A 10961-nucleotide genomic window follows, 5' to 3' on the forward strand; every position below is an offset into this window, starting at 1 on the left:
TGTGCGTGTGTGTGCGTGTGTACGAACAAGGCCACATTTCATCTGATGTAAAAGAGCTGCCTGTGTCAACAAACCACAGGTACACACACACACACACATACATACACACGTACACTCACGTACACACATGTATACACACACGTACACACACGCACACACAGTAGATTCATTGAGCGAGAAAGTGTACACTACGAGGCTTTTATATTTTATTAAAAGATGCCCGCTTGTCCGTATGTCAGACATTGACACATTTGCCGTACCAAAAGGCCACCAAAACTCACATCAACCACATAAACAGTTCCAGTATAAAACCCACATTTGGATCTGAAAGGTCTATTGAGTGAATGGTTGTTTGTCGAGATGTGTCCTGTGATTGGCTGGCGAGTGGTGACTACAAAATAAAAAATAAACTGATGGATGGGTGTAGCCCTTTAAGCATAATCGATTATTTTTCTCCGTTTGAGCCAGTAGGTTCGATTCCGAATTGTTAGCCGTACAAAGTCGTTGAGGGACCACAATATTCCAAGTGCCCTGAAGTGGGTTAATGGTCACCATTAGTCAGCACTGCTGAGGCTTTTCATCACCTCCAGTCGATATAATATGTCTGAATTCATCATCAAATTGTTTGAAGAAGCGTTTTCTTACCCCATTCGCTTCGCTCGGCTGAGGCTGACAGGCTCCCTTACACAGGCCCAAGTCATTCACTGTCTGATCTGCTTTCTGCCTGGTTTACCGCTTCATCAGCTGTCGCTTTGATGGATGCGTACAAGCGGGAATACGAGGTGATCCGCGCACATTATGTACCTATTGACGAGATGCTCATACAAGTGAATCTCAATACGTCACGTATCGATCGGACTTCAACGGAGAGTTCATCAATTTGATTCATTTTCTTCCTGCCGAGCCTCCTTGCTGATGATGAAGTACTGACATGTTCCGTCTGAACCGGATGTCTCTAGTACGCTGCAACAAGTGACGTCTTTTTATTGGCCTTAGCACTTGAAATGTTCAGTTTAAGAACTGCTGACCAAAGTTAGTTTCAGAGTAAAGTTTTTACTACAGTCTAATCTGTGTTTCCCTCTTCCTCCCCTAGGATCCATCCTTTCCCCTCCTCCTCCATGATAAGCTGCAAGTCCCCAACAGTTCCCGGCGGGCATGGAACGAGCGCGACAGTCGCTGTGACGTGTGCGCCACTCACCTCACGCAGCTCAAACAGGAAGCCGTGCGCCTGGTGCTCACCTTGGACCAGTGGGATTTGTCTCCTTCCTCATCCCCGCCTCCTTTCTTTGGGCGCTACACATCCCAGGGAGCTTCCGGATCCAGAGAATGGCCCGTCTCGTTTCTCCCCTCCTCTTCCTCATCATCCGCAGCTGCCGTTTCACACCTCACTCGTCCCTCATCACCGTCGCCGAGTCCCAACCAGACCCCGACACCAAGCCCCAGCCACGCAGCGTCCGCCTCCGCTCACGGGAGTCCTTCTGCCGGACAAACGGCCTCCTGCGCACCCTTGAATCAACAAGTGCACAGACTGGGCTCCAAACCCAGCTCACTGGGCCTCGGAGGTGGGATGGAAAGACGGAACGGGTCGCCCGGTTCTGGAAAAACGGCCGTGGCCCAACAGCAAATTGTGAGTGCAGTGAACAATCCAGGGAATAGCAGCACAAACAGCAGTAACAACACAGCAGGGCATCAACACATGAACAGAACTAATGGAGGAGTTACGCTCTATCCGTACCAGGTAGGCTATCTCGAGAGTAATTCTTCAAATAATGGCCTTAATTCACTCAACCTCAGAGAGGCAAGGCCTATTTGAAAGGAGGTCTTCCGTCAGGATGGATCTACACACTAATATTGGTCGTCAGAGTTGTTACTGGCATTACATTTGAATTGTCTATTTTTGGTTCCCGGCTGCTAATGAGGTGAAAATTGGATGGGGAGCAAATTATTCCCTACTTAAGTTTATGATGTAGGTTTAGTAACAAGCAGTTATTTTTCGCCGACTATTTGTTCAAGTGGCTGGCAAGGCAGACATTTGGGTGGAGAATGGTATTTAAGAAAATTGGGTGTTATTGAGTATATTTGCCATCCAGTTTATGATCAAGGGGGACTCCACCCTGAACTAGTTAGCAGTTAATGATAGACCACCTCTGGAGACAGACAACCAGTCAACATCCACACCATCATGGAGTGATCATGATTTGACTAAGTGACAGAACATGACTGGAGGGATTAGCTCAAATTGATTTTGGTTCGCAGGATTTCAGCCAATGACAACAGAAGGGGAGATAATCTGCTTTTATGGGCAGGTAAAGAGTGACACTAATGTGTTTGCATTTGGGATTAATTAGTTAATGTAGTGTGGACACATTAACGGACAACACACTTTTACATCCTTTTTTCTCTTTCAGTCTCCCATCTTACATGCTTTTCTTTTCTGCTGCATATTAAATGGACACTTCATTGGCTCAAAAAACGTATTTATTTAACAAGATGTTTATGGTCGAAATTTGCAGTGTAGAGCTGCTAAACCATACTAAGAGCACACATCACAGTATGATGACAAAATTGGACCTCAAGTCCATGCCTGTTCAACACCAACATATTTTTGTCGCCAAGACCACTGAAGACTGTTAAAAATGTCATCTGAGAGACTTCCCAACATGCTGAAATGGTTTAGTGGAGACAGGAAGAGAGGGAACAAGAATAGATAAGGGAGGAGAAAGAACGCCCGCAGTGATGAGCAGTCCAGAGGTGTATGCGAAGGGACTCCAGGGGAGATCCTGAGGTTTGTGTGTGTGTGTGTGTTGGGGGGGGTTTCATGCAAACGTGTTCTACAGATGTAATAATTCATACAGTGATAATTAGAACTCTAGGGACTCTACGTCACCCCCCCTCCCTGGTAAGCCACGCATTTTACACTCATCCACTGTCTCTCTCACACACATACATGCACATAGCAATTTTTCTGCACTTATTTCCTATGCCAATTTATCTTGTCTTCCTCTCAAATGTTATCTGCTTCATAGTAATTAAATCTTTACTGCTTTCCATACTTCTCCAATTGATATTCAGTGCAGGATTCGAATGTGATTGTGGTATCTAAAAAAAAAAAAAATTGGTGACATTTAGCTGGCTTGTCATGCCTTGGCTTTATATATGACGACCGATAGTAAGTACAAAGTAGAATGGGAATTAAATTATAAAAGAATCAAATTTCGTACAGTTATGCAACTAGCCATATTGCTTCATGAGAAAAGACAAAATAATACAAGTACATATACACATGCATGTTACAAGAATTATGAAGTGAATGACAAAATGTACACAGCTGCCTTTTTCTTGAGACCAGGATAAAATTGTTGGAATTCTCATTTAAACACTTCTATCAAAATAGGCAGACAAATTACCTGGATTTTCTAAAATTACTAACACATTTTACATTAAGATAGTGAAATTTATCCTCATGAAATCACGACTTTGTCTCATGACAAAAAAGTTATATTTGCGATGTGAGTACACTTTTTAGTGCAATATTAGTTTATTCTGAACTTTAATTTAATTCTCAAATTTCGACTTGATTTGACCAGTTACACAATGTGTTGAACATTTTCAAATTATTTATTCTTGTAATGATGTGATTTTATAATTATTTGTACTTTTTTTTCGTACTTTTAAGTGTGGCGCAAACACTTTCAAAATTACAAATGTTTGATTGAAAATACTTTACACTGTCTTATATGAGCATAACAACACACACCAGAAAAAACTACAACCACAACAATAAAACATCTTGTTGAATTATTTTCTCTGTGGCAATGCTTCCAATGAAGTGTCCAGTGAGTGTTCAGTCTCCATTCAACGTGGTGGTGCATGTCTTTGTTAGTAGTTTGTGTCTTTGGTGGGAGGTTTGCAATGTCAGTGTTTCAGCTATAAATTTTGACAGTAATGGCGCTTCTCCAGTAGAGGAGAAATAGAGCAGCATCATAAATCACAAGCGTTTAGACTTGCACCCCTGAGAGACAGGAAGCTAAAGGGGGAGGAGCTGCCAACAGTGATGATCGAAAGACGTTTTGTCAAGTGTAATATGGGGAGAGATTGCAACATGGAGAGATGTGGAGGGAGAAACAACAAAAAGAGATGTTGTTCGTAGAGTTTAAACAGTCTCTTGGGTTCATGTTGAATACATTTTTCTCACCATAGCAGGATTTTGCAGACGTGGAACTACTCACCTCAAAATGACAAATAATAGACTTTTAATTTGAGTTATGTTCTGACAATGTCATAGGGCAACATTGACAAGCTGCCACTGGCTTTGGAACTTTTTGTTCAGTACATTCGGTTCCTTAGCACAGCATGCATGAAGATTTTCACTTCTGCTATCAACTCCATAAAACCTCTTCAAGAAATGTCCCCCTTAGCCAACGTACCCCAGTGAAGTAGAGCACTATGTTATATGCTGACTGTTTCCTCCGAAAGGGCGTGGAACTGCCAATGCTTGGAGCCCCTGGATCTATTTGATGATATGGTTAATACATTTCAAGATGACAGACAGGCACTGTCAAACTTGAGACATTTGCTGCAGAGCAGATCCATGGCCTCCTCTTTCAATTTTCTTTGAATAGCCACCAGGCCATTTCTCTTCCCTGTCATGATTGCAGCAAACGTCTGTCATTGGAAATATCACAGAGCTAGCTCCTGAGCTCCATCGGAATCACTCACAATTGTTGGCGGTACTTTTTCAGTGCATCACTGTCTCCACTGCAGTAAAGCGGTTAGATTGGTTTCAGGTGGATCTGGTCCCATGATAATAGCAGACAAGACCACACGCATGCAGATAAATTACTCTTCATTCTAAATTCCAGGCCAGATTTCTTGGTGTGATAGCATGACCCGCTTTTGGAAACAAGTGGTAGAATAAAATAAATCTATGAGAGACAGATGAGGAAGGTGAATGTTTTGGAAATAGAGTTTGGCTCATAATGAAGATGAATGAGTGCAGTTTTTAAAAACCGAAAGAACAGAACAGAAGGGAGGAAGAGGAGGGTTGATAGAATAAGCATGCGATTTTTTTCACTTTTTGACCTCCTAGGAATGTTGTCACATCCATCAAATCCCGTGCCGGTTCACGATATTAGGAACACCTGCACAATTTCAGTGAAATGATGTAAGATATCCAGTTGCATTGAAGCATTTTTAAGGATAAGAATGTTCAGTTTTGACTGACTGTCAAAAAAATTCACAGAACAATATATTTATTATTGTGATTGTCTAGTTTGGCTTGGTGTACACTGTACCGCATCCTCCTTTTTTTGGGTTCTCATTAGACTGTAGAATTGGTCACAATGTTGTGACGAGTTTACGTTGAACAACTTCATGATTTGGTGCATATAAAAACTCGACAGTATCATAAACGGCGGTCATCTACATCGTACAGGTATACCTAATGTTGTCATCGGTGACCATATTGTGCATAATTGTTTTTTAGTGATAAGTAAATTATTGCTTATAGTTGAGCAAAAAAAATCATATAAAAACAATTTAAAAAATGCCCCACATTTTCCTATTAGCATGAGAAAGTGTGTCAAAACATTTGACTGGCAGTGAAGGCTACACTTGATATTATTGCAAGCCACTGTAACATTACGCAGTTCAAGCATTAACCATGTAGGAGATTAAAATGGCCGTTTCGTGTTTCTCATTTCCAGCTAAAACATATCAGGTCAAATTTGGCCAGGGTTTAAATCTTTTCAGACTCAACCATAATCTCAATGTAATGTCATATAGTGCCCAGCTGAACAAAGAAATTCGACTGCCGTTGCCAAATTGGAGTGGAGAGGACATTCACTACACACACAAACACAATCTGTGCATTATCGTACATATATGAAAATCAATATAGTATTAGAAAATTCCTTTCTTCTCGCTGGACAAGATGAATAGGCTTTCCTGGTTGGTCTTCCACATTGCCCACCAGACCTGTTTTCTAATAAGTGGTCACCAAAGCTTAAATAATGCAGTAGTGGAAAGCTCAGTGAGCGACTGGAAATGGGCGTCAATGCACAGAGGAGTGTGGTATAAACTATAGAGGCATCTCATTTACTAGAGGTGATTTATCAAGACAGCAAGCTGCATGCTTGGACCCTGTGAACCTTTTTGCAATAAATATGCACACACACGAGCACACACACATGGATTCAGCGGTGGACACGCAAAACTAGCTGCCCATAGGGATAATCTATTTATATGCTTGCAAGAAAAATGACCTTTTATTAGTGCAATGGAAGCACAATAATCAATAATCCATAGCTGTTTTTTTTTTTTTTTTCAGAAACAGAATACAAACACACATTGGCTGACTATCTGGCAAACTGATGCTTGTAATGTACTTTGTGGTCAATGCTATCACACAATGGTCATACCTCACATTTGAGCTCACAAGTCAAAGCAAAAAAATAATAATTCACATCTCCCGGGTTGCCCTGGAAACAGCATAATGGCCGCCATACAATACAATACAATACAATACAAATTTATTTATATAGCGCATTTTACAACAGTTGCAGCTGTAACAAAGCGCTTCACATATAGCACATACAGACTCATTTTCTTGGTATGTAGCCTTCGTACCTCAGTCCTTTGTTTTTTTTCTCCCTCCCATTTCATTTTCAAGTATAAAAACACAATCTCCTAAAAGTGGTTGTGATCAAAATGAACTCTCCTCATCCTTCCTTTCTCTCTTGTCTCTAACTTAGATCTCCCAGATGGTGTCAGATGCATCCAGAGAAGGTTTGACCGAGGCTGCCCTGAACCGCTACAACACACACTCGCCTTCACACAGCAACTCAACATCACACACAAACTCACCCTCACACACTGCGGCGACCAACACCACGTCGCAGACCACCAGTTCGTCTGCAGCCTCTTTTTTTGCCAGGTAAGATGCACTCAGTTCAGCCTTACATACAATATCACTTTATAGAAATGAAGCACAGTATCATCTTTCAAATGTCATTAAATCTGAAGACATCCATTGTGACACACGTCCAATAAGACTGGAGGATAAATTATTGATGACTAAGGATGGGAAGCTCAAAATGAACACTAAATAATAAATGCTAACAAAGGCGGTGATTGTGTCAGCCACGGAGCCACTGTTGAGATTCACATTGAGCAAGCAATACAAATACAGTTACAGGTCACTCTTGTGTTTATTGTCCTTTTTCGCCCCGTCTATATATTACTGACACACTCCTCCGGTGTTACTTTCTTAACCCTTAAAGTGTCATGACCAGCTTGTAAATTCAAGTGGAACTCACACAAACATGTAATCATGCCGTCTTTTTCGTTTTTCCTTCGCTCACCTTTGAACCGGGAGGACATTTTACACAAACACAACACACATCTGGCTCACATTCCAGCCGTGCACAAGCAGCTGTCTTTTGGGATCACTTACAAGCATCAACGTCTACGTTGAAAGAACACATAGTTAGTATAATGCTGCAGGTGTCAAGTGTGTTGTTGTGTATTTGGCTTCTCTTTGTGGGCGTATAATTGGATTGTGTATCTTGTGATGCTTTTTCTTAAGAATGTCAAAGGGGACAAAGTGGTTCCTTTGTTCCAAGTGTGACCTTCATACACACACACAATTTGCTGCACACATCAAACACGTGTGTGTGAGACACAATGCTAATTTTGAACACAAAACTGTTTACGCAGTCCTTTTTCCTGTTTTTGTGTGTTCATGGTAGATGCAGCCATGCAGGGCTGCTAAATCCCATGGCTGCCATGCTCTTTAGCCTTAGACGTGAATTGCATGCAGACACCCCTATTAGACACACACACACACACACACACACACACACACACACACACACAAAATCCCCATTTCCATTTTGTCGCTCGATGCCATTGTCTTGCCTTCATTTTTTTTCTCACTCCTCGCTTCTTTTTTTCCTTCCAAGTTTCTCTCTAAATCCTCCTGCCTCCACACTGACCTCCTCCATCGTTCCGTTAATGCATGTATGACTAATATCTTTCATTAGTGCCAATGGCTCCGTGAATATGTCACTCTCAAACCACGGTGGCGCTCTGTCGTTTCCCCCCCTCGTGCGGCAGTGGCCCTTTGGGGACGCTGGGTAAAAAGATGGAGACATGCTGTACATGCTAGGTCCATGTGTGTGTGTGAGTGTGTGTGTGTGTGCGTGCGTTCCTACTGGGGGAAGGGAGTTTCTATCAGTGCAGGAATTTTTTACTGCATGCTCTGGCGATTGCCTCTTTGGGGATTTGTGTGGTTGGTGTGCGTGCATAGCCGGAGGTCCTAGAGTAAATGAATTGGTCCCAAGTGACTTAGTGAATTGGAAAGGTGTTGTTATTTTGAAAGGAGAACAGCTAAGAGAGAGAGGCTTTCTTTGTACTTCTTACTGTCATTAATGCCTCTTTAAGACCAAAATGACACTTGGTGGTGAATTTAGCAAAGAATCAGAAATGTTGAAGATAGAAAATCTTTAAATGGGTTGCCCTTACTCAACATCATATAACATACAACTGGACATCACTTCACTGGTTTCTTTTATATCAAACAAATTGTTTTAGGTTCTTTACCTAAACAACTGGACATTATAATAAGAGCCAATGCAAGAATCAAATCATATAAAAACCTCCCACATGTCACTTCGGTAAGTTAGTCTGGTTGTAGTGCAAACTTTTATGTGATTCTTTATTGAATTGGTCAAATTATACGATTAATCGTTTTAGTCCTACTTCATATATTTTCTAATTCTCAATAGTAAGAACATTTTTTCAAGCTCCTGTTCGACTGTGAATCTGTATGGGGATTTAGACAAGTCTAATGCAATAAAGTGTTGTGATATTATAAACCCACGATCCGGGCCTCAATTTTAAAATCCTTTTTGTATTTGTCGGAATGTACTTGCAATTTCAACCTGAGCATGACGTTTAATATTTTTGAAGAGCTGTTGCACTGAAGCCACAAGAGTCACTGAGGGGAGGCGAAACGAGAGTGCCGCGAGAGGATAAAGAATAATTGGTGAGAGCGGATTAAAATGCAGAGGTAGATCTGGTGGTTGATTGCGATGCGAGAGGGATTGAAGCGAAAAGGGGACAGCAGAGAAGTGAAGGATGGAGACGAGTGGAGGAATGAACAAAGGGAACCGAGGGCTGGAGGGTTATATATGAAAAGGATGGAGGCTGGCTGACAGAGGAGGTGCTGATGGATGGGGGGAGGCAGTCGATGGATGGAAAACAAGTACCCTTCATTTTAGAGTCAGATTGGAATAGATCCACTCAGCCAAATCCCAGGCCACTTGTCTCCAAACGCTGCCAATTAGATGTCGAAGTGTGTGTATGTACACCACACAGAACACACACACGCACAGTCATAGAATGTCTTATGACAATTTGTCAAACTGATGGATTTGACAAGGGGATTATAGTAAAGTGATGCCTCGACATGAGGAGGATTCTAGTCCCGTGAGCGCGTGTCCATCATCTTACTCCAACCATTTAAGGTTGCAACAATATAGAATATCAAACTGTAGAAGTCAAAGTCGCTCGCGTGCGGGAAGCGTGGGATCAATTCCCGCTCATAGGCGGTGTGCATATTTGGATGATTGGTTGTTCGTCTCCAGATGTATCCTGCGACTGGCTGGCGACCACTTTAGGGTGTAGTCTGCCTTCCCCCCGATGTCAGCTGTAAATTTTGGTTGCATCCTGTACACACTAAATATCGTCTTTGTTCTCAAAATGGTGCACTTCCCCAACGTTATTGAAAAAAACAGTAAGGTCTAAAATGGCTAACCTTCAATTTCCAATCAACATTGCTCCTCTAGTATGGCCCCTCCATTATTTCCACACTATAGCCACCTTCCCATCTCCTCCACCTGGCAGGCACCTCAGTAACCCGCTGCACTTAATTGAAAGCCAATGATGTGAGATATAGCTCTTTGACCGAGTGTGCACCAGGGCAGGAGGTCCTCTCGCTCGCTCTACCCTCACGTTAATAAAGTATATCTGAAGAATGACAAAACGCAGGATTCCGACAGCTTCAGAGCTCAATTACTTGGTAATAATGTTCTTTTTTTTCTGAATTAATTAATTCAGCTGTGCATGGAAAATATGTAATTGAATAGCACTAATATGCTATTATGAAGCAACTCCACACAGAATGACCATAGCTAAGAGTCAAATCCAGAACCATATAATTGTAATGCAAGTGTGCTGACTACTACAACAACACCTTCTATGACGATTGCGCTCTCTTGGGGGAAAATAGTCAAGAAACGATAAAAACGATGCAGTGTTGAGTGAATAAGGGCAGCAGACAGAGAGGAAGAAGGAGAGATTGGAAAGTGGAAGTTAAAAAGAACAAAGGCGCGCGCGCCTGAGTTGGGAATAGATGCAGCAGAAATATAAATATAATTTTAAAGTGGCTCCCTTTGAGCACAACGCCACAGGGAATAGAGCAACAAGAAAGCAAATGAGCCACTCCCCATCCAGATGTTGCTACTTATGTCAACAACGGTGTGGATGTGCACGTGCGTGTATATTTTCCAGTCTGCAATTAACATTCCTGTTCAACTTTAAGAATGCAATTGTAGATCCTTGTTAGCAAGCAAATCTTCATAAATAAAAACATCAATTCGTGTTTGAATGGAAACAATATCAAACTTTCATCTGTTGTTTCCTTGTCAGAGCTGCACAGAAACTGAATTTAACATCCAAGAAGAAGAAGTTGAAGGCTGCACCAACAGTGCCGCTGCCCGTGACATCGGCATCACCAAATTACGACAGCCAATTATTCCCCACAAATTTCAGTTCCGCCCTTCTGGTAGCCCCGCCCCCGGCCCCTCCCTGCCTTCTACGTGCAGCCAATAAGATTAAAGACACTCCTGGTCCCGGAAAGGTAAGATATGTATTTATTTAATGATAATTCTCATTCAATT

General features: G+C 41.9%; 1 protein-coding gene across 5 annotated transcripts in view; it reads left to right on the forward strand.

Moving 5' to 3' along the window:
* The window catches only part of kif26ba (kinesin family member 26Ba), a 50119-nt gene that overhangs the window by 15698 nt on the left and 23460 nt on the right, over positions 1–10961 (forward strand). For 4 of the 5 annotated variants that reach the window (XM_088372204.1, XM_088372205.1, XM_088372202.1 and 1 more), the window contains 3 exons: positions 1094–1738; positions 6753–6934; positions 10711–10921. In XM_088372204.1, coding sequence (XP_088228330.1) covers positions 1094–1738; positions 6753–6934; positions 10711–10921 — 1038 coding nt within the window. The remainder of the gene's footprint in view (positions 1–1093; positions 1739–6752; positions 6935–10710; positions 10922–10961) is intronic. The other variant, XM_088372206.1, reaches the window with a different exon arrangement.

The sequence above is a fragment of the Syngnathus floridae genome, chromosome 3 (genome assembly GCF_059516105.1).
Source record: "Syngnathus floridae isolate MCC-2025c chromosome 3, RoL_Sflo_1.0, whole genome shotgun sequence".
Classification (NCBI taxonomy): domain Eukaryota; kingdom Metazoa; phylum Chordata; class Actinopteri; order Syngnathiformes; family Syngnathidae; genus Syngnathus; species Syngnathus floridae.